The sequence below is a fragment of the Mobula hypostoma genome, chromosome 18 (genome assembly GCF_963921235.1).
Source record: "Mobula hypostoma chromosome 18, sMobHyp1.1, whole genome shotgun sequence".
In the NCBI taxonomy this organism is placed as follows: domain Eukaryota; kingdom Metazoa; phylum Chordata; class Chondrichthyes; order Myliobatiformes; family Myliobatidae; genus Mobula; species Mobula hypostoma.
In genome coordinates this window covers 53285661-53310463 of record NC_086114.1, presented here as the reverse complement: position 1 = coordinate 53310463, position 24803 = coordinate 53285661, and the positions used below count along the sequence as shown (strand labels likewise).

The 24803-nt window shown below is 43.9% G+C and overlaps 1 protein-coding gene across 2 annotated transcripts in view; it reads right to left on the bottom strand.

The window, feature by feature from the left end:
* Positions 1–13015, bottom strand: part of si:dkey-24l11.2 (uncharacterized protein LOC100034462 homolog) — a 102043-nt gene extending 89028 nt beyond the window's left edge. Inside the window, exons 1-2 of one of the 2 annotated variants that reach the window (XM_063070878.1) lie at positions 12779–13015; positions 4611–4662 (exon numbers count right to left, since the gene is read on the bottom strand). In XM_063070878.1, the coding sequence (XP_062926948.1) occupies positions 4611–4662; positions 12779–12929 (203 nt within the window). In that variant the 5' untranslated portion in view covers positions 12930–13015. The remainder of the gene's footprint in view (positions 1–4610; positions 4663–12778) is intronic. The other variant, XM_063070879.1, reaches the window with a different exon arrangement.
* Positions 13016–24803: the final 11788 nt, after the last annotated feature.

Sequence of the window (24803 nt, the reverse complement as noted above, 5' to 3'; positions counted from 1 at the left end):
ATGGTGTGCACATTGCCTGAGTACTCAGCCTGGGATGTTGTCTGGCCCAGCCACCTTATGGGGGTTGATACTCTGCAGAGTCCTTCTCACGTCTGCTGCTGTTACAGACAGTGGCTGCTCACCTGGGAGAGAGGAAGCTTTCGTGGCCCTTGTGATGTTGCTTTCTTCAATGCGTGCATAAAAGTTGTTTAGAGTTTCAGGGAGAGGCATCACTGGTACAGTCGCTGCAGTTTTTACTTTGTGTAGTCAGTATTGCCCTTCATGCCCAGCCACACATGCCAGGGATTGTTACTAGACAGGTGTTCCTGAATTTTTTGAGTATAGGCTGTCTTTGCCCTCTTGATGCCCAAGATGAAGTTTCTGCTGGCTGCGGAGAGCTGGTCCATCACCAGACTTGAAGGCAGCATCGCAGGATTTTAGTAGGGAGTGCTCCTCTGCATTCAGCCAGGGCTTCTGGGTGGGCTGTGAGATGACTGTTCTTGAGGTACCAACATTGTCTACACACTTACTGATCCAGTCAATGACAGATAAAGCACTGGTCTGTGTCTCCTATGTTTGTGGCGGCCTTCATGAACATCTGCCAGTCAGTCCATACAAAACAGTCCTGAAGCATAGGGATTGCCTCATTAGACCATACTGTGATGGTCCTCTTGACTGGTTTCTCCATTTTCAGCAGTGGTCACTATGCTGGGATTAACATTATGGAGACAGGTTCAGATGAGGGCGTGGGATGGCTTTGTAAGTATGTCTGTTTGTATAAACATTGTCCAATCTGTTTGTTTCCCTAGTAGCCATGGCGATGTGTTGGTGGAATTTGGGTAAAATGTCCTACAGGTTAACATGATTCAAGTCTCCAACAATTATGAAGGGACCGTTGAGATGCCTGTTCTGTAGACAGCTGATGATACCGTAAAGCTCTCCTAGTGTGTCCTTGGCATTCATGCTCGGGAAAATGTATTCATGCTCGGGTGATGAACACAACAGTAAACTCCCTGCAACATACATCAAAGTTGCTGGTGAACGCAGCAGGCCAAGCAGCATCTACAGGAAGAGGTGCAGTCGACGTTTCAGGCCGAGACCCTTCGTCAGGACTAACTGAAGGAAGAGTGAGTAAGTAAGTAAACTCCCTGAGCAGGTAATGTGACCGCCATGTCATTGTAAGATGCTCGATTTCACAAGAACAGTGACAGCTAATTACAGATGAGTTTGTGCATCAATCTTTGTTAATGTACACACAGATTCCACCTCCCTTGGATTTCCCTGACAGGGAGATTCTGTCTGCGTGGAACAGAGTCACCTAGTCAAGTCGAAACGCCAAGTCAGGCATGTTGTTGTTTAGCCACATTTCGGTGAAAACCAGAATGCAGCAGTTTCTCATCTCTTTCTGTGTGTTCAGTCTCAGTCCCAGTGAGTCCATTTTGTTGTTCCATTCATCTCTGGTCTACTCTATGCCCCAGTTAATGAAGGCAAGCATCTCTTATGTCTTCGTAACCATATTCTCTACATGTATAAGGAGGATTCTGGCCAGCTGGGTTGGGTAAACACCTTTGCAAGACTATAGAATTATGCGTCTGTATTGCTTAATGCCTAGATCCGCACAGAATCGTGGTGCTGCCCCTTAGCCTACTGCAGTAAACACAAGACTACGTGGTACTGCACTCTAGCTTACTACTTAACACAAGGCTATGTGACTTAATTGTGGAAGAAGTTTCTGAAGGGTTAAAATATCTGAGTTGTTAACACCCTGCACCTACCTTTAATTAACAATATACTTAGTGCATAACTCAGCAGCATAAACAAGATGGATACACTGAAGGTCATAAATTGTAGTGAAGACCCTGTGGGCCGTCATGTTTCTCACCTGCCTGGTGCTAACATATAAAACAAATTATACTTTTGTACTTTAATGACTTACAGGATCTAAGGATTTAATGAATCTTCTTTATATCATAAATGAAGACTCGCCATTTGGCCTGGATTCTCAGCACACTTGCAATAATCTATCTTAGGCTACGTCCACACTAGACTGGATAACTCTGAAAACGCCGGTTTTGAGTAAAAACGACAGGTGTCCACACCAAGCGTTTTTCAAAATATCTCCATCCACATTAGAACGGATATTTGGGTAAATCTCCTCCTACTGGGCACGCGCAGGACACATGAAAACAAACGAAGAGGAAACAGTATACTTGGTGCACGTTTGTCCAGTTACAGACCAGAAAAACTTAAAAGGTATTGCTGTTGGCTCTTGCGCAGGAGGACTTAAAACTAAAAAACAACAAATACTGGAGCGTATGGAGGCAACCGACAGGGAGTTCACGGACAGTATGACCCGGCTGACAACCAATATTGAAAAACAGACTAACTCTGTTGCATTAATAAAGCACCATGTTAAATGGATAAAACATGTCTGCATCAGTGTTATCTTGTATTTCCATACAATGTTACATTAGTCTGTCACACATCTATTGTCAGAGAAGTACTTGCAGGTAAACCACCTTCATACAAGCAAGGACAGAAAACAGGGCAAAGTGAGTATACTTATTTATTCAGTAAGCTATGGGTCAAAGTATTTGGTGAGTATATTTCTAACTCTCCTGGCTTCAGTCTCGTTGCCGTCTGTTCTGAACTTGTTAGGTTGTGTGGGGGTTGCGTTTAAGAAAACAACGAAATGCCGCGCTGCTGCCATCTGTTCCAGCACGTCATGACAGCGTTTTTAAATAGTCGAAAAAGCCCACTTTACAATTTAACTCTCACGCTGTTCACACCGACTGCGCGTTATAACAGCCGTCCGGCAGTGCTTGCACAGTACCAAGCAGAAGCAGAAAAAGCATTGTTGTTGTGGTGTTGTCATGACAGCGTTTTTAAATCTCTCCGGTTACCCCGTACACACTACAATGGATATTAGGCGTTTTCAGATTTATTCACTCTGGAGACTGTTTCTGAAAATCTCCGTTTTCGAGGGATGAAAACGCCGTTTTAGTGTGGACGGAGGGTTAAAACGAAGAGAAAAAGCTTCGGTTACAGATTTATCCGGTCTAGTGTGGACATAGCCTTAGTTTCAAGGATGATCTCACAACCTATCTCTGTGTACTATGGGCAGAAAAGAGACTGCCTCTAGCATCTTCATAGGATTGACTTGTTTTAAAAAGGCTGTGACTATTGTTCTTTAGAAGATTGACGATCGCACTATTAGCGAATCATTCTTCCCTTATTCATGAATAAAGGTATTCTCTACTCACGTCAGTCTGTGTCCAATTTATTAGTGACCAACTTTAATCGATATTCCTTAGCAAATTAATTTCCCTAACAATGTAACACAACTTCCAGAGATCCTCAGATTTGAACACCAAAGGTTCTTCAGTTCTCCCTTAATAGTTGTAAGCAAGTGCATCATTGTGCACTTAACCATATTTAATTCTATCATCATTGCAATGTGCATTTTTATTCAACCCATCAACCCTAATCCTGTTGCCTAAACCTACTCTGCTTACAATCAACACCACCAACTTTGTCATCTTCCTCCTGCATTCTGATCCATTTTTTTTACTGCAGAGTAGAGCAAAACATTTGTATGTTTTGCTGAACCACTCATGTCATAATTCACAGTGCTCTTAGATTCTTAGGAAAAATAATTTACTTATTGAGCTAGAGCATGGGCATCCCAAGACACACAAAGGATCAGCATGGGTGTGGACCAAGTATGTCCAGAGGGGCAGATAGTCACACAGTGTATACATATCTTGCAAACCCTTCAGTAGTTGCATAGACACCTGAAGAGCAGACTATCTGTTGGATGGAAGTGACCAACAAATCTGACAGAGGCAGATGCCAAGTTTTTAAGCTCACCAGTGGGGGGTGGTGCTTTAGCACTGCTGGCCCACCACCTCAGGAGTCTTGATCATAAGCGGGCCGAAACTCCTGAAGACAGGTGGCAGATCAACTGATGATCCCACTGGTGATAGCACAGGACAGGTAACATCTTAGTCCACTTGTATTTTGTAACTGGAATAACCCCTCCCAGCTCTTCGAGCTGTGCCACATACCAACCACAAATTTCACCATAACTTAGTTTACAATGACCAATTCACTTACCAACCAATACACTTTTGGACTGTGGGAGGAAATCGGAGCACCCGGAAGAAACCCACGTGGTCACAGTACGAACTCCTTACAAACAGCGGTGGGAATTGAACTTCAGTCACTGGTACTGCAAAGTGGGTACTAACCACTACGCTACTGTATTGCTCCTTTAAAAGTAACTGTGTTAGTGTGTGCTCTCTGAAAAATGCCAGTAATTGCAAGGACCAGTTTGCAGAGAGGTGGAGCGAATGGATGCCAAGCCAAGAGACAGAAGGAATATTACAGCAGGAGATACATGCATGTGCTGTATAGAACTGGCATGTACACAGAAAAGGCAAAGAGAATTTACTCCTTGGCATGGGCAAAGTTTGGTTTACACTGCAGTGCAACCAAAATGTACAGATACCCAAAAAAATACAAATTGCAAAAACTTTTTAAAAAAACGCTTTACAAAAAAAAACAAAAGCTACAGTTTTCAGACTAGACCATTTTTATATCCTAATCGCAGAGCAATAATTTCGTGCTACCTTTCAACTTCTGCTTTCAATGCTCCCCGGAGTTCCTTCTCCTTCCGAGAATCTGCAATGCAAAATAAAAAATGACAACCATTTAGGTCTCTCTTGCTCATACTAAAACTATACATGTATTAAATCAAACGGTGCTTTTTCCAGCAGAATCCACTGATGGTATGTTATTCTTTATATCCCAAGCTAACAACAAGTACCAAGGCACAAAAAAAAGATTTTTTAAGAAAGCATGTATAGTTGCAAGAAAAAGTTTGTGAACCCTTTGCAATTACCTGATTTTCTTCATTAATTAGTCATAAAATATAGTCTGATCTTCATCTAAGTCTCAATAATAGACCAACACAATCCACCTAAACTAATAACACACAGATATTTGCACTTCTTCTCATCAATACTGGGTACACCATTTAAACAATCACAGTCCAGGTTCAAAAGAGTACGCGAACCTCTAGGGTAATGCCTTCCACAAAAGCTATTTGGAGTCAGGTATTCCAATCAATGGGATAGAGATTGGAGGTTGGAGGTGTGGGTTGTAGAGTTGTCCTGCCCTATAAAAAAGACACACAAAGTCAGGTTACTGACAGAGCCTGCTCTTCTCAAGAAAGATTTGATTATGTGCACCATACCTCAATCAAAACAACTTTCAGAGGGCTTTAGAAAAAGAACTGTAGAGATGTATGAAGCTGGAAAAGGCTGCAAGAGCATTTCTAAAGACCTGAGTGTTCATCAGTCCACAATAAGAGAAATAATCTACAAATGGAAGAAATTCAGTACTGTTGCTACTCTCCCTAGAGGTGGGCGGCCTGCAAAATCACACCAAGAACAGAATGTGCAATGCTGAATGAGGTGAAAAAGAACCCAAGGATAACATCAATAACACCTGCAGAAATCTCTAGAATTTGCTCAAGTTTCTGTTCATGTGTCCACTATAAGCAATACACTGAACAAGAATCGTGTTCCTAGAAGGACACCTCAGAGCGACCCACTACTCTCCAGAACAAAAAATAATTCTCTATGTCTCAAGTTTGCAAAAGATCACCTGGATGTTCCACAACACTTCTGGGACAATATTCTGTGGACAGATGAAACAGAAGTTGAACTTTTTGGCAGAAATGCACACCACTGTATTTGGAGGGAAAAGGGCACTGCACACCAATGACAAAACCTCATCCCAACTGTGAAGCATGGTGGCAAACGCATCATGGTTTGGGGCTGCTTTGCTACCTCAGAGCCTGCACAGTTTGTAATCGCTGAGGGAACAATGCATTCAAAATTGTATCAAGACAGTTTACAGGAGACTATCAGGGTAGCGGTCCATCACCTGAAGCTTAATAGAAGTTGGACAATGCAACAAGACGATGATCTGAAACACCAGTAAATCAAAAACACAATGGTTTAAAAAAAAGAAAATCTGTTTTGGAGTGTTGAGAGTCCCAGATTTTAACCCAATTGAGTGCTGTGGCATGACCTGAAATGTCATCCCAGAAGTGCTAAGGAACCGCAAGTTTTGTATGGAGGAGTGGTCTAAAATTCCTCCTCACTGTGGTGCTAATCTGATCAGCAGCAACAGGAAACACTTGGTGTAAGTTATTGCTGCTAAAGGAGGTTCTACCAATTAAGAAGTACAAGGCTTCGTATACTTTTTCCAGCCTGGACTGTGAATAATTAATGTGTTCAATAAAGATATGAAATGTACAATTGTTTGTGAGTTATTAGTTTAGGCAGATGTGTCTATTATTGTGACTTAGATGAAGATCAGACTACATTTTATGAGTAATTAATACAGAAAATCAGGTAATTACAAAGGGTTCAAACGTTTTATTGCAACTGCAGATGCTGGTTTTACTTACTTAATTATTGAGATACAGTGAATAGCAGGTCCTTAACGTCCTTTGGGCCAGCAACCCCCAACTTAACTTCAGCCTAATCACAGGACAATTTGCAACGACCATCCACCTACCAACTGGTACTTCTTTCGACTGCGGGATGAAACCGGAGCACCCGGAGGAAACCAATGTGGTCATGGGCAGAACGTACAAACTCCTTACAGACAGCAGTAGGAATTGAACCCTGGTCACTGGTACAGTAAAGTGTTGTGCTAACCACTAGCCACCATAGTGCAGTGGTAAAATTCCATGGGATCCTCAGATTTGGATGAGGACTTTTCTTATTAGCATACTCTTAAGTAACAATAGTACAATTCTGGCAATCTAACATGTAGCAGTGATCCCACCTTTCTATACCTTTCATAGACATAGATTATCTAAAGCAGCCACATTAAACACGAGAGAGGTACCACTAATGCTAACCACTATCACTAACGCTAACCACTATCACTAACCACTAACTAGAGAGGTACTACTATAAATTCCTCTAAATTCAAAGCAAACCCATGACAGCATCCTCCCTGAGCCTACATTGCCAGCACTGAGGCTTTCAATGGGCCAAATGGCCTAATTCTGCTTCTCTGTCCAATTATACTAACCAGACCCCAGTGAGTAGGCCACATTGCTTCCAAAACAAATACTCAAAATAGAGGATCCAAACTGTAATTACCACAAGAAAAACTATCTTTCAAGTTAGAAGTTACATTTATCTTTGGTCTCAGGTTTCCTGGCCTATCTCTACTCCCTTTCTTAAATAAGGGAACAACACCCGCAACCCTCCAATCCTCCAGAACCTCTCCCGACCCCATTGATGATGCAAAGATCATCACCAGAGGCTCAGCAATCTCCTCCCTTGCCTCCTACAGTAGCCTGGGGTACATCTCATCCGGTCCCGGCGACCTATCCAACTTGATGCTTTCCAAAAGCTCCAGCACATCCTCTTTCTTGATATCTACACGCTCAAGCTTTTCAGTCCACTGCAAATCATCACTACAATCACCAAGATCCTTTTCCATAATGAATATTGAAGTACTTATTATGTACCTCTGCTATTTCCTCCGGTTCCATACACATTTTCCCACTGTCACACTTGATGGGTCCTATTCTTTCACATCTTATCCTCTTGCTCTTCACATACTTGTAGAATGCCTTGGGGTTTTCCTTAATCCTGTCCACCAAGGCCTTCTCATGGCCCCTTCTGGCTCTCCTAATTTCCTTCTTAAGCTCATTCCTGTTAGCCTTAAAATCTACTGTATCTCTAACATTACTTAGCTCTCTGAACCTTGCGTAAGATTTTCTTTTCTTCTTGACTAGATTTACTACAGCCTTTGTACACCACGGTTCCTGTACCTCACCATAACTTCCGTCTCATTGGAATGTACCTACGCAGAACTCCACACAAATATCCCCTGAACATTTGCCACATTTCTTCCGTACCTTTCCCTGAGAACATCTGTTCCCAATTTAAGCTTCCAAGTTCCTGCCTGATAGCCTCATAATTCCTCTTACTCATAGAAACATAGAAAATAGGTGCAGGAGTAGGCCATTCGGCCCTTTGAGCCTGCACTGCCATTCAGTATGATCATGGCTGATCATCCAACTCAGAACCCTGTACCTGCCTTCTCTCCATACCCACTGATCCCTTTAGCCACAAGGGCCATATCTAACTCCCTCTTAAATACAGTCAATGAACTGGCCTCAACAGTTTCCTGTGGCAGAGAATTCCACAGATTCACCACTCTCTGTGTGAAGAAGTTTTTCCTCATCTCGGTCCTAAAAGGCTTCCCCTTTATCCTCAAACTGTGACCCCTCATTCTGGACTTCCCCAACATCGGGAACAATCTTCCTGCATCTAGCCTGTCCGATCCCTTTAGAATTTTATATGTTTCAATAAGATCCCCCCTCAATCTTCTAAATTCCCACGAGTATAAGCCTAGTCGATCCAGTCTTTCATCATATGAAAGTCCTTCCATTCCAGGAATCAATCTGGTGAACCTTCTTTGTACTCCTTCTATGGCAAGAATGTCTTTCCTCAGATTAGGTGATCAAAACTGCACACAATACTCCAGGTGTGGTCTCACCAAGGCCTTGTACAACTGCAGTAGAACCTCCCTGCTCCTGTACTCGAATCCTCTTGCTATGAATGCCAGCATACCATTCCCCTTTTTCACCGCTTGCTGTACCTGCATGCCCACTTTCAATGACTGGTGTACAATGACACCCAGGTCTCGTTGCACCTCCCCTTTCCCTAATCGGCCACCATTCAGATCATAGTCTGTTTTCCTATTCTTGCCACCAAAGTGGATAACCTCACATTTATCCACATTAAGTTGCATCTGCCATGAATTTGCCCACTCACCTAACCTATCCAAGTCAGCCTGCATCCTCTTAGCATCCTCCTCACAGCTAACACTGCCACCCAGCTTCGTATCATCCGCAAACTTGGAGATGCTGCATTTAATTCCCTCATCTAAGTCATTAATATATATTGTAAACAACTGGGGTCCCAGCACTGAGTCTTGCGGTACCCCACTAGTCACTGCCTGCCATTCTGAAAAGGTCCCGTTTATTCCCACTCTTTGCTTCCTGTCTGCCAATCAATTCTCTATCCACATCAATACCATACCCCCAATACCGTGTGCTTTAAGTTTGCACACTAATCTCCTGTGTGGGACCTTGTCAAAAGCCTTTTGAAAATCCAAATATACCACATCCATTGGTTCTCCCCTATCCACTCTAGTAGTTACATCCTCAAAAAATTATATGAGATTCGTCAGACATGATTTTCCTTTCGCAAATCCATGCTGACTTTGTCCGATGATTTCACCGCTTTCCAAATGTGCTGTTATCACATCTTTAATAACTGACTCTAGCATTTTCCCCACCACCGACGTCAGGCTAACCGGTCTATAATTCCCCGGTTTCTCTCTCACTCCTTTTTTAAAAAAGCGGGGTTACATTAGCCACTCTCCAATCCTCAGGAACTAATCCAGAATCTAAAGAGTTTTGAAAAATTGTCACTAATACATCCACTATTTCTTGGGCTACTTCCTTAAGCACTCCGGGATGCAGACCATCTGGCCCTGGGGATTTATCTGCCTTTAATGCCTTCAATTTACCTAACACCACTTCCCTACTAACATGTATTTCCCTCAGTTCCTCCATCTCACTAGACTCTCGGTCTCCTACTATTTCCGGAAGATTATTTATGTCCTTCTTAGTGAAGACAGAACCAAAGTCCAGTTAAAAGCTTTTCTAACTTGTCTGTTCCTATCTTTCTCCAATGCTATTGTAAAGGAGATAGAATTATGATCACCATCTCCAAAATGCTCTCCCAATGAGAGATCTGACACCTGACCAGGTTCATTTCCCAATACCAAATCAAGTACAGTCTCTCCTCTTGTAGGCTTATCTACATACTGTGTCAAGAAACCTTCCTGAACACACCTAACAAACTCTACCCCATCTAAACCCCTCGCTCTAAGGAGATGCCAATTGATATTTGGGAAATTAAAATCTCCCACATCAACTCTTATTATTACAACTTTCCAGGATCTGTTTCCCTATCTGCTCCTCGCTATCCCTGTTACTATTGGGCGGCCTATAAAAAACACCCAACAGAGTTATTGACCCCTTCCTGTTCCCAACCTCCACCCACAGAGACTCCGTAGACAATCCCTCCATGACGCCCACCTTTTCTGCAGCCGTGACACGATCTCTGATCAACAGTGCCATGCCCCCACCTCTTTTGCCTCCCTCCCTGTCCTTTCTGAAACATCTAAAACCCGGCACTTGAGGTAACCATTCCTGTCCCTAAGCCATCCAAGTCTCTGTAATGGCCACCACATCATAGCTCCAAGTACTGATCCACGCTCTAAGCTCATCCACTTTGTTCACAATACTCCTTGCGTTAAAATAGACACATCTCAAACCGTCGGTCTGAGTGCGTCCCTTCTCTATCACCTACCTATCCTCCCGAACACGCTGTCTCCAAGCTTTCTCCAATTTCTTCAGTTCAGTTCCCACCCCCTAAAAATTGTAGTTTAAACTCTCCCCAGTAGCCTTAGCAAACCTCCCTGCCAGAATATTGGTCCCCCTGGGATTCAAGTGCAACCCATCCTTTTTGTACAGGTCACACCTGCCCAAAAGAGGTCCCAATGATCCAGAAATCTGAATCCCTGCCCCCTGCTCCAATCCCTCAGCTACGCATTTATCCTCATTCTATTCCTATACTCACTGTCATGTGGCACAGGCAGTAATCCCAAGATTACTACCTTTGCAGTCCTGCTTCTCAACTTCCTTCCTAACTCCCTGTAGTCTGTCCACTCTCCACCCTATCTAGGCCTTTCAATATTTGATAGGTTTCAATGAGATTCCCCCCCCAACGCCATTTTTCTACCAACGCAAGAGCCATCAAATGCAACTCATACATTAACCCTTTCATTACAGAGACTATTCTCGTGAATCTCCTCTGTACCCTCTCCAATGTCAGCATATCCTTTCTTACATAAGGGGCCCAATACTGCTTACAATACTCCAAGTGCAGTCTGTTCAATGCCTCAAAGCTCCACCATTACATTCTTGCTTTTATATTTCAGTCATTGCATTTGCCTTCCTTACCACTGACTGGACCTGCAAGACATAGGAGCAGAATTAGGCCATTCAGCCCATCGAGACTGCTCTGTCATTCCATCATGGCTGATCCCAGATCCCACTCAACCCCATACACCTGCCTTATCACCATATCCTTTGATGCCCTGACTGATCAGGAAACTATCAACATCCGCCTTAAATATACGCATGGACTTGGCCTCCACTGCAGTCTGTGGCAGAGCATTCCTCAGATTCACTACTCTGACTGAAAAAAGTCCTCCTTACCTCTTTGCTAAAAGGTCACCCCTTAATTTTGAGGCTGTGCCCTCTAGATCTGAATATCCCCACCATAGGAAACATCCTCTCCACATCCATCCTATTTAGTCTTTTCAACATTCGGTAGGTTTTAATGAAATCCCTCCCGCATTCTTCTAAGTTCCAGTGAGTAGCATTTAGGGAATCTTGCATGAGGACTCCCAAGTCCATTCACACCTCTGATTTCTGTATTTTCTCCCCATTTAGAAAATAGTCTATGCCTTTATTCTTTCTACCAAGGTACATGACTATACAATTCACTACATTGTATTCAATCTGCCACTTTTTTGCCCATTTTCCTAATTCGTTTGTCCTTCTGCAGATTGCCTGCTTCCTCAACACCTATCTTTACATCATCTGCAAACTTACCCACAAAGCCACCAATGCTATCAGCCAAATTGCTGACATATAACATGAAAAGAAGTGGCCCCAACATCGACCTCTGAAGTTTTCAACTCTGTCAAAGCTCATACAAACTTGTAAGCTCCCCAGTGTCACTCTGGCACAACATCTGAACGCCAGTTTCATTCTGTTAACAACAGAACTGCCTTACCAGAACTGCCATTTCGTTTGACTCCATACTTTGTGCCTAGGGGTGCTACTTTCTGTCACAGGGTTATTTGAAATCCTACCCCAAAGACTTAGAAACACAACAAAAGAAAATACAACTATTCTAAATCAGCACAGAACAGATGCTAAAGTATCATCGTTTAGCTAAAATGTTAAACTGAGGCCCAGCAGCATCTAATCTCTCACTCAAATTTTATGAATGCCCCCCTCACCCTTCCCTTCACACACATCTCTTACCTTGCACTGAATCACCATCCTATTAACCCACTCCCATAATCCCCATCAAATCCCCAAAATACCCTATAGTTTTCTCATAATACCCCCAATATTCCATTGCTTTCTCCTACAATCCTCCCTTCTTACACCACACCCCCACACTCCATTTTCCTCACCCCCTTTTGCCATCCAACCACTTCCCTTTGCCCCAGTCAACACAATCCTTCTGTAACCCTTCGCTACCTATCTTTTCCCCTCTACTCTTTCCCACACCCCCTTTGCCCCAACTCTATACCCTCCTTTACCCAATCCCCTTGGAACCTTCCCCTCTGCCCTTCCACATTCCTCATTAGCACCCTCGCCCTTTTACCCCAGTCTTTCCCGTCCCTCCCCATTCTCCCTCTGCCCCCCCCACTGCGACCACTTGCCCCTCCTTCTCCCTCTACCCCCAATTCCCACACCCTCCCCCTTTATCCCCTCTCTTTGCTGCTACTCTGTCCCCCTTTACTCTCTAACCCGTCTCCCTTTGGCCCCTTCGGCCCCTCCATTTGCCCACACCCCGTTCCTCCTTGCCGCGGCCCCTCTCACCCGCATAGACCTCGTTGCGCTCCACCCCCAGGCTCCGGTCTCCCACCTCCACCACCTTCCTGTCCGTCGCCTCCCGCAGATACTCGCTCAGCTCCGCCGCCCTGCGGCTCTTCCCGCTGCAGGGAAGGCCACACAGAAGCACCAGGGGCATCGCCGAACGCTCGCAGCCGATACGGAGACCCGAGCCTGGAACCACCGGCCTCCTCTTCAGGTTTAACGGTGGACGGCAGACCAACATAAGGCGCATTACCGCCACCTACCGATCCGGAGTGTGGGCCAAAGAGACGGGAACTCCCCACAAAATCGCAACCACTGTATCCTAAAGTCAAAAACGCACTTGTATACATTATGATGGCAGTGATACCCTAACACACTTTCCATCCCAAACTGTTTCTTGACAAATAGCTGGTCTCATCAGCAAGAACGATGAGTCAGCATACAGAGAGGAGGTGCAGCGGCTAACGGACTGGTGCAGAGCCAACAACCTGTCTCTGAATGTGAACAAAACAGAAGAGATGATTGTTGACTTCAGGGGGACACGGAATGACCACTCTCCCCTGAAGATCGACGACTCCTCCGTAGAGATCATTAAGAGCACCAAATTTCTTGGTGTTCACCTGGCGGAGAATCTCACCTGGTCCCTCAACACCAGCTCCACAGCAAAGAAAGTCCAGCAGCGTCTCTACTTTCTGCGAAGGCCGAGAAAAGTCCATCTCCCACCCCCTATCCTCACCACATTCTACAGAGGATGCATAAAGAGCATCCTGAGCAGCTGCATCACTGCCTGGTTCGGGAATTGCACCGTGTCGGATCGCAAGACCCTGCAGCGGATAGTGAGGTCAGCTGAGAAGATCATCGGGGTCTCTCTTCCCGCCATTACAGACATTTACACCACGCGCTGCATCCATAAAGCAAACAGCATTATGAAGGGCCCCACGCACTCCTCATGCAAACTCTTCTCTCTCCTGCCATCTGGCAAAAGGTACCGAAGCAAACTATGTAATAGTTTCTTCCCCCAAGCCATCAGACTCCTCAATACCCAGAGCCTGGACTGACACCAACCTACTGCCCTCTACTGTGCCTATTGTCTTGTTTATTATTTATTGTAATGCCTGCACTGTTTTGTGCACTTTATGCAGTCCTGGGTAGGTCTGGGGTCTAATGTAGTTTTACGTAGTTCAGTGTAGTTTTTGTATTGTTCATGTAGCACCATGGTCCTGAAAAATGTTGCCTCATTTTTACTGTGTACTGTACCAGCAGTTATGGTTGAAATGACAATAAAAAGTGACTTGACTTGAAATGCCAGTGTCTTGCATATTAATTCTGAACAATGAATTAATTATTCAACTTACTATGTCCAATGCGTAAATGTGCAAGTATAACTTTTTCCCTCCGTTTATACCCATCTCCCACCATCCTCAGAATTTTATATAAACACTGTCCTTTCTTTTCCTTACCCCAACTTTTTTGCCACGGTGATCAAATAGACTTTTTAAATTATGATTTTCTCCTCCCCTTTATGCAAAAGCACCACTATATTTATATTCTTAATGTTAAGTGATTTATTGGCAAGAATATCGTCCACCTTGTTTCCTTCATGGACGGGGACCTATAGGAAATGGATACATAAGCCTAGACCCTGCAGGTTCAACAGATGTGGTCGAATCTCAAGGAGAATGTCTGGCCTACGATTTGAAAGACCTGTTTTAATCGATGTCAAATGCGAGAACGAATCAGAGCACAGAAGCACATAATCAGGGCATATTTCTTTTGGAGCCACCCTAAAGGTGCGGTGGCACTTCTTGTTTCCTGTCAGCTCACTAAAGGGATCTATGCATGGCCGCGTCCTCTGATCTTTGCAGATCTGCTCTCGCACAGTAGGACCTTCAAAGTGAGGTTAAACTGTTTACTCTTTTCCATAGATCTGCTGCGTTCCTCCAGCTGTTTGTGTGTGTTAAGTTAGAAAATGCGGCAAACGCAAGGAAACATTGACAACTTCAGTGCGTGTAATTGAGTTATATTGGAAGCTGTGATGTTATAGACCTGATAACCCAGAGAACTGGATTACAATTCACAAAACTAGAAATCAGAATCAAAATCAGGTTTAATATCACTGACACACGTTGTGAAATTTGGGCAGCAGTACATTAAAAACTATAAATTACAACAAAATATATATTTTAAAATTAAAATAAGTAAGTAGCGCATAAAGAGAGCAAAGATAGTGAAGCAGGTAGGTTGGTTCATTGTCCTTTGAGAAACCTGCTGGTGGAGGGGAAGAAACTGTTCCTAAAACTTTGAATTTTCAAGATCTTGTACCTCCCCTCTGATGGTAGTAATAAGAAGAGAACATGTCCTGGGTGGTGGGGGTCTTTAGATTAGATTAGATTCAGCTTTATTGTCATTGTGCCGAGTACAGATATAAAGCCAGTGAAATGCGACTAGCATCTAATCAGAAGTGCAAAAGAATAGTATTATTTACAAAATAACTGCGAATAAAAAGTGCTACAGCACACAAATATAAAAGTACTGAGACAGTACAATATGGGTGCAATACTGCTTAGTGCTGTGATGTGAGGTTCAGCAGGGTCACAGCCTCAGGGAAGAAGCTCTTCCTGTGCCTGCTGGTGCTGGAGCGGAGGCTCCTGTAGCACCTACCAGGTGAGAGGAGAGTAAAAAGTCCATGGTTAGGGTGAGATGCATCCTTGATAATGCTTTTCGCCCTGCCCAGGCAGCGTTTATGGTAGATGTTCTCAATGGTGGGCAATTGGGTGCCGATAATCCGCTGGGCAGTTTTCACCACAAGCTGGAGTGCTTTGCGGTCCGATGCGGGACAATTGCCATACCACACTGAGATGCAGTTGGTGAGTATGCTCTCAATGGTACAGCGGTAAAAGTCCGTCAGTATCCTGGGACAGAGGTGAGCTTTCTTGATGCTCCGCAGGAAATAAAGGCGCTGTTGTGCTTTTTTGATCAGGATGGAGGAGTTCAGGGACCAGGTGAGATCATCGGAAATGTGAACACTAAGGAATTTGAAGCTTGATACATGCTCCACTGCAGCTCCGTTGATGTAAATGGGGACATGAGTGTGACTCCTAGCATGCCTGAAGTCCACAATGATCTCCTTGGTCTTCTGGATGTTAAGGGCTAGGTTGTTATTGGCACACCATGCAGCCAGGTGCTGGACCTCATCCCTGTAGGCCGTCTCGTCTTCCCCTCTGATCAGGCCAACCACCATGTTGGATGCTACCCTTTTCAGGCATCACCTTTTGAAGGTGTCCTTGATGGTGTCGAGGCTCATGCCCATGATGGAGCTGGATGAGTTGGTAACCGTCTACAGCTTTTTCCGATCCTGTGAGGTGGCCTCTCCATATCAGATGGTGATGCAACCAGGTAGAATGCTCTCCACGGTACATCGGTAGAAATTTGCTAGAATTTTTTCTATGCGGTAGGGAAATTCTAGGCAGCTTCTAGAGTAGGTTAAATGGTCGGCACAACATTGTGGGCCGAAAGGCCTGTAATGTGTTGTAGGTTTCTATGTTCTATGTTCAATGTTCTAATACAAAGAAGTGGGAATTATCAAAACTAGTAAAATTAAACAAGGTTCTGAAAGAACCTGCAGTTCCTATTCACTTCCATTCCCCATCAGGAAGGACTAAGCCTGGTCTATTTTTTTCTAGAAAATGAATCCAGCAAATTCCTCACTACTAACATTCCACCACCTGGAGGAATTTATACAGAACTAACCCTAGCCCTGAACAACTTCCCTTTTGATTCCTCTCACAGCTACAAATCAAAGGTGGGCATTTCTTGGGACTAGAAGTGAATTTAGTAATCTAGATCATGTTTTTAAAGAAAGCATAATCAATGGGAGCCCATGAAATATAATTGAGTCATGGCATAAACGATTTAAAGTCTTCCAGAGTGGGAAATTTGTTGCCTGAGCCACTGTTGGACTTTTAGTGATCTCAGACATCCATCCCAAGGTAACTCACTCTTAACTACCCCTCCGCCAAGCAACCGGACTAAGATGCCGGTAGAGACATTGTCTGTGGGGAATGCCGCCAAGTGGCACATTCCAGGCTGCAGGAATACATGCTGAGGGATGCATTGAAGCTCAGTGCAGCCAATGCAGAGACTCTGTGGGGGAAGGACCACAGTCTACGGTCCTTCTAACACCAGACACTGAGTGTTAGGTCCAGGGTAGAAGCTCCTTAAAGTCTTGAAGTTTGTCTCATGCCCAGGGGCCACAAGAGTGACTGTGGTGCTCTGTACACAAAATATGTGAACGCCAGTGAATAGCATCAATGACACTGTGAATGATACAGAAGCTTGAAAGCTTGTACCACCAGACTCAAGGACAGTTTCTACCTTGCTGTTGTTATAGACTATCAAATAGTTCCCTAGTACAATACATTGGACTCTTGACCTCACAACCTACCTCATTACTATCTTGCATCTTATGTTTACCTGAGCTACACTTTCTCTGTAGCTGTTACACTTTGTTCTGCGTTGTTATTGTTTTACCTTGTTCTACCTCAATACACTGTGTAACGATCTAATCTTTTGAATAATATGCCAGGAAAAGCTTTTTGCTAAATCTCAATACGTATGATGACAATAACCAAATTCAAGTATGCTACAAATGCAAGAGCCAGGGATGAATTTGTCTGTACTTGTATATATTTTTATGAATAAAGTTTAATTTTGAAATTTAAAAATGTTGCTTTCCCAAGGGCCCCCGAGATGGAAGTGATAAGGGTGCGACAATTGTTTACCTCTTTGTGGCCTGTCAATTTACATAGAGGGTCTGGAAAAGGATGCAAGGGCCCTTGTTGAGGTTCTTCCTCAAGCCAGCAGAAAAGGTTTTAAAGATTAGGTCTGTCACATGTACATTGAAACATCGAAACATACCGTGAAATGTGGTGTTTGTACCAAATCAATCAGCAAGAATTGCGTTGGGCAGCCAGCAAGTGTTGCCATTGCTTCCATCATCATTATAACATGCCCACAACTTAGTAACCCCAAGCTGTACGTCATGGAATAGGGCAGGAAACGGGTTCATCCAGTGGAAACCCACGTGGTCAAGGGGAGAATGTACAAACCTCTTAAGGGCGGTGGCGGGAATTGACCTCTGATCAACCATTGCTGACACTGTAAAGCGATGCGCTAACCACTATGCCACCATTTCACCCAGCCCAACGACCCAGCCCCAGTTTGGATCCAACTAGCAATGCCTCACTTTGAACACTGATTTCATCTCCCTTCCTAGCAGCTTGCTCACATAACTGGCAGGCAGGCGATCACTATGAAAACACCAAAAGTAGCAATCCTGGTTAAGGGGTCAAAAAAAAATAGGCAAACCATAGTTTATTGCTGCAGAGAGACAATTAAAAAACAGAGAAGTTACAGTGGACCTGTCCTGAACATTGGTTAGACCATGCTTGCAATATTGGAGCCAGAGGCATTCTACAGCAACCTACTTTTAGCACAGTAAATGGTTATTGTAAAGAGCTGGAGGTGGTGGAGGGAGATATTGGTGAACATTGAGCAAGTATTAAGCTGATAAAATTGTATGAGGATGGATGGGAGGGAACCCCATGGACTTTCTGTGCTCTTCATCCTATGCAATGCTCTGGTTATATACTGTACATAGAAGCAGACCTGTCACTAGACTAAATATGAAGTCTAAAAATAGTTTAAGAATGGACATAGCAATGGAGACAACCTACCTGCCAGTTATGTGAGTAAGCAACTAGGGACAGAGATGAAGCCAGTGTCCAAGGTGTGAAATTTCTGGTCGGGTGGTTTTATATTTACTGTTAGTGATTAAGAGAATGTCCTACCAGCTGAGGTTTATTATCAGATGGGGAGACTTTCCACAAGGCAACGGCCATGGAATTAAGGATTGAGAATGACAAGGAAGAAGGCACAGAAGTTCGTTTCACCAAGGAATGAGGAATAAATGTGTAAGTAGGATAGATCCTTCAGTTTAACAGGGGTGCATAAGTGAGTACTCACGCTGGTAAGGAGGAATGGTCCCATATGGGTGGTCTTGGACCACTAAAGAGAGGTGGTGGAGGTTAATTACCCGACAGGTTTCAAAAGATGGTATACAGCAGCTGAAATGTCACAGAATAACCGATGATATTAATTCAAGTCAATTTCAATTGTTTTATTGAAATTAAAAGCAGATTGAAGGGACCTGCAGGAGGTGACTGGAGATAAACAGGACATTTCAGAAGGAAGAGGCTGGGTGGAATACTAGAAATAAATTGAAAAACACAGCGAGTTGAGATTAGGATGAACTGTACGATTGTTTCAACAAGGAAAAAGAATGAAGTGCAGATCAACCCCTGAAACATATAAAGTTCTGAGGGGTACTGACAAAATTGATGGTGAAAGGGATGTTTCTCCTGCTGGGGCTGTTTTAAACTTGATGTGAGGGCACAATTTCAGAATAATGGGTTGCCCAATGAAAATAGAGACCAACTTCTCTCAGAAGGTCACAATTCTCCTGAATTCTTTACCCCACAGAGCCGTGAAGGAAAAGTCATTAAATAAACTCAAAAAAACAGATATGACCAGATATCTCAGCTTCAAAGCCAAGAAGAGATATAGGGGCCAAGCAGGATGAGATCAGTCATCATCTTACTGAGTGTGTGGCAGGATGAAGGGGGTGGTGGCCTTCTTCTGTTTCTGACATCAGTTCTGGAAGTGGTGAGGGGGTTGCTGAAGCTGGGTGACTCTGCAGGGAATTAACTTCTGAACTTCTACAGATGCGGACTGGAGAGTATTCTGACTGGTTGCATCATGGCCTGGTATGGAAACACCATTGCCCATAAGCAGAAAAGCAGTGGATGCAGCCCAATCCATCACAGGAAATGCCCTCCCCACCACTGAGAACATAAAACATTATATAAAAGAATATAATATATATTTTATAAAACATTTTATAAAAGAACATTCCAGCTGCTAACCATCAAAGGCTACATATACAGGCACATTTCAGTTACACCCACTCAGCTTTGGTGAAACAGTGGTTAACAACCCTTCCTGAGAATGGGGGAAGCTCAGAGATGGTTGTACTCAAAGATGAAGCCACCTGCCCTGGACATCAGAGATGCTAAGTGATGCCAAGTCCACCACATTGACTCACTCAGTATGACCTGTTGCATGAGGCACCTCATTTCTCTACTTGTTATCCCAGGATTTGTATTGACATTTGAATTTTCAGACTTTGATTCCACATGAAAGATCGGTCACTTCACATCCTCCTACAACAGATGTCCACGTCTTTGAATACTACCACCTGCATCTTTCTTCAAGTGTTCAAGGAAGTAGGAAGTTCCAAGAGTCAGATTTGTTCCTTCAACTCATATTTCAAGAACCAACTGATGCAGCTCAGCTCTTTCCCTTCATTCCCATTCCTGCATTCAGCAGTCCCAATATCCCATAACATACAAGCACTCAAGGAAGAGAGAAATATCCACTGCTTTTTAATGTATTTTATATTGAGTTTGATTTCCAGGGTTCCTTTACATCTTTGTAGCCCGGGTTGGTAGTGGGGATAAACTCCCACTTCCTAGTAAATGCTCCCAATGGCGGGCATCTCAAGTAGCCTCTGACACTCAAGTCCAGCTCCTGGCCTTCACGTGCTTAGTTACTGAGTCTGGCAGAACCGTTTCTACTGACAGGAGAAGGGGCAAAGCGGGGTTACTGGTGCCTTAAACCAGTCGCTTTGAGCAGATGGGGCTTATCAGCCAAGGCTGGCAACTCACACATGAGAAAGGAAACTCTGATGTTAAACCTCTGCTGCCTTGCGGCTGTACCCACTCATGGGGAAGGCTTTGGGACTAATCCCTGAGGAACAATCCAGAGCTGGATTCCCTAAGGCAGTCCTACATTGAGTTCAATGCTGACTGGCAACTCCTGTGATGCTGCTGGTGCCAAACTGTATCGGTCTCTGCTGTACCTGTGGTCTCATCAGATGCATGGAGAGGGGGAGCCTGTTTCAGGGCAGTAGCTTTCTGTCCTTGTAGTACTGCCCTGGGCTTACGTATCATGTAGATAGCTGGGATGCAAAATCCATGGTTGACCTTGACCAATGGAGACCAAGATTGGGTTCTAGGAATTGCTGTGTTATTCCTGACAATTAATCAGACAAGGAGCATTCATTGGAGTCACGTATCTGCCAGTAGAACATAGATTGGATTGAGATCTTCAGCCCACAATGTCTTACAACCGTGATGCCAATCAAAAGCAATCCCCCTTGCCTGCACATTGTCTATATCTCCCACCCTCTGCCTGTTCATACATCCTGTACTTGATCTGGTATTGGGAAATGAACCTGGTCAGGCATCAGATCTCTCAGTGGGAGAGCAATTTCATACACAACAGTCTGGAGAGTCTACAGAGGATTATGCAAAAAAGAAACCCAAAAAATCCCAGTGATTGTCAGTTCTGTGGGTGAAAATGCCTTGTTAATGAGAGAGGTCAGTAGAGAATGGTCAGATTGCTTCAAGCTGACAAGAAGGCGACAGTATCTCAAATAACCACAGATTGCAACAGGGACGTGCTGAAGAACATCTCTGAATGCAAAATGTGCCGAGCCTGAAATGGATGAACTACAGCATCAGACCACACACATACATGCATTGGCCACTCTTTTAGATACAGGAGGCATTGTGTGTATAGAATGGCTTGCCGTACGACTCCCATGAGGCAGCTGGTAGTAATGGGTGCTGCAATAGGTTGTTCTGTGGGATGTTCTGGCCGTGCTGAAATTTTTCAACCACGCATGCACAAAATGAGAAGCTGGGAAGAAGTCAAAGGTTATATGAGCAATAGTTTGTAAAATCTGTTGCACTAATGTGATAGTGTTACTGCTGTTTATTTTGTTGTGTAAGTTATTAATTTATATTAATTTAATTATTTTGGAATTGATGTTCAATAATTCTGTACTGCACTATACTACTGCTGCTGCAAAGAGCTAATTGTCATGTCAGAATTGTCAGAATTATATCCTGGGTATGTACGCTCATGAAAGTATATCTGAACTTGAACTTTAGTCTATGTACATTATGATGTATCTAAATCACTCTGTATTTGGACCCATACAGTATTGAATATTACCGCTGGTGGCGTAGTGGCATCAGCGCTGGACTTCGGGGCGAGCGGTTCTGAGTTCAAATCCGGCCGGCTCCCTTGCACGCTCTCCATCTGTGCCTGGGTTGAGTGTCGAGCTAACAACTTGACCTCGTAAAAAAAAAACCTGGAGAGGGATGGGCTCCACCAGGTTTCAGATGCCCAAGACGGTGTACGATGAGCATATGAAAAAAGATCGGTGCAAAAAGCTTGTCATCACAGCGTCCCAATGACTCCACCAGGAGTTAAGGGACCACACACACACACATTATTGAATATGTACACGTGTACTGTAAGCATCACATTTCATTTTAAAGAAAGCACATCGGGATATAATGTTGCCTTATTTATGAAAAGTTTCCCTGTAACCAGAAAGGCAATGACCCTGTGCTGGAGATAAAGCTGGAAGAAGATATGAATCTGCACTGAGAATTCAGATCTGCGATTTGGTGTTAAGCAGATTCTGTTGGCAAATGCTGAGTCTGCAAAGCAGTATAAGGATGGGGCAATAAACAATCAGCCTGAGGAAAGCAGTGGGTTGAGTAGAATTTGTGGTGGGGTGAGCGGGGTGGGATGGATCGGAACCTTAAATGGGTGTGAGAGTGGAGGGGGAATAGCCAGAGTAAGGAGGAGAGGAGGCAGGGGTCTGAGGTGATTAGTGGACTGATGAGGGGTTGGTGAGGGAAGTTGGGTGGATTGAACAATGGAGGGGAAGGGAGGGGGATTTGGGAGTTAGAGGTAGGTGGATGTCAGCAGGGTGAAGTTGGAGAGGGAATGGCAAATCTCACAGCTTGTCTAGAGATGGCGTCGAAATCAACAGCTGTCAAGAGCTAGTTGGTCTGTTCTGAGTATATGTAAGTGTGCCTCTGTGAAATACATTCTGTGTGTATCTATCCATAATTGTGTGCATGTGTGCCCCTTTTTGATTTATTAAGTTTGGAGAATATAGTGCAGTATAGAATTACAATGAACATCCAGAACAAAGGCAGACAGTCCCTGCAGCTGATCACGGACCACAGAGTGGACGGGAAAGGTAAAAAGGAAAATCTACTTCATCTATCGAGGCTGGAACAGTGTTTCACAACTGGCACATTTCACGTGGAAGGATCTGGAGTCACCGCAATGAAATTCACAACAACACTGTAATTTTATATTTTCAGGACAAAGGACACCATTTCGTCCGGTGAGGCTATGTCAGCAATTCCATTCCCCCAATCTGCAGCTGTGATCCCGTTTCTCAGTCTCAGGGGGTATGGTATTGATGTGGATAGAGAATTGGTTGGCAGACAGGAAGCAAAGAGTGGGAATAAACGGGACTTTTTCAGAATGGCAGGCAGTGACTAGTGGGGTACCGCAAGGCTCAGTGCTGGGACCCCAGTTGTTTAAAATATATATTAATGACTTAGACGAGGGAATTAAATGCAGCATCTCCAAGTTTGCGGATGACACGAAGCTGGGCGGCAGTGTTAGCTATGAGAAGGATGCTAAGAGGATGCAGGGTGACTTGGATGGGTTAGATGAGTGGGCAAATTCATGGCAGATGCAATTTAATGTGGATAAATGTGAGGTTATCCACTTTGGTGGCAAGAACAGGAAAACAGATTATTATCTGAATGGTGACCGATTAGGAAAAGGGGAGGTGCAACGAGACCTGGATGTCATTGTACACCAGTCATTGAAAGTGGGCATGCAGGTACAGCAGGCGGTAAAAAGGCGAATGGTATGCTGGCATTCATAGCAAGAGGATTCGAGTACAGGAGCAGGGAGGTTCTACTGCAGTTGTACAAGGCCTTGGTGAGAACACACCTGGAGTATTGTGTGCAGTTTTGGTCACCTAATCTGAGGAAAGACATTCTTGCCATAGAGGGAGTACAAAGAAGGTTCACCAGATTGATTCCTGGGATGGCAGGACTTTCATATGAAGAAAGACTGGATTGACTAGGCTTATACTTGCTGGATTTTAGAAGATTGAGGGGGGATCTTATTGAAACGTATAAAATTCTAAAGGGATTGGACAGGCTAGATGCAGGAAGATTGTTCCCGATGTTGGGGAAGTCCAGAACGAGGGGTCACAGTTTGAGGATAAAGGGGAAGCCTTTTAGGACTGAGATGAGGGAAAACTTCTTCACACAGAGAGTGGTGAATCTGTGGAATTCTCTGCCACAGGAATCAGTTGAGGCCAGCTCATTGGCTATATTTAGGGGGGAGTTAGATATGGCCCTTGTGATTAAAGGGATCAGTGGGTATGGAGAGAAGGCAGGTACAGGGTTCTGAGTTGGATGATCAGCCATGATCATACTGAATGGCGGTGCAGGCTTGAAGGGCTGAATAGCCTACTCCTGCACCTATTTTCTATGTTTCTATGTTTCATGGGATTAAATTGGAAGTACTAGTTGCTTAAACAATATATTCTTTATTCGCCAAGTATAACCTTGTGGTTACATTAAATGTGCTTTAACAATGCAAAAAACTCAGAAAAATATAGAATAATCCTTGCTCCCTCTTGAATAGATATGGATAAGTGTACAGAAGCAATACATAAAATATGTGATGGAAATACATTATTGTTACAACAACATGTCCACATTCACTATTCGGGTCACCTTGCTCACATCTTCACCAACCATTTTCCTGGATGTTCATCATTTCTTTTTACTTTTACCATATCTCTCAATAATCTTCGTTATTAGTCCTGTTTCCTGGAATGAAAAAAGGAGTGAACGTGTCATTCTACATACAGACATGGTGCATCCACTGCGGGTGTGGGCAATGTGCAGTGTAATTGCCTTTAGCGTTTTATACAAGTGGCATACAATATTCCACGAACATACAATAGACCTGTTGCATTGCACACCTTACATTTCTCACATAAAATAGT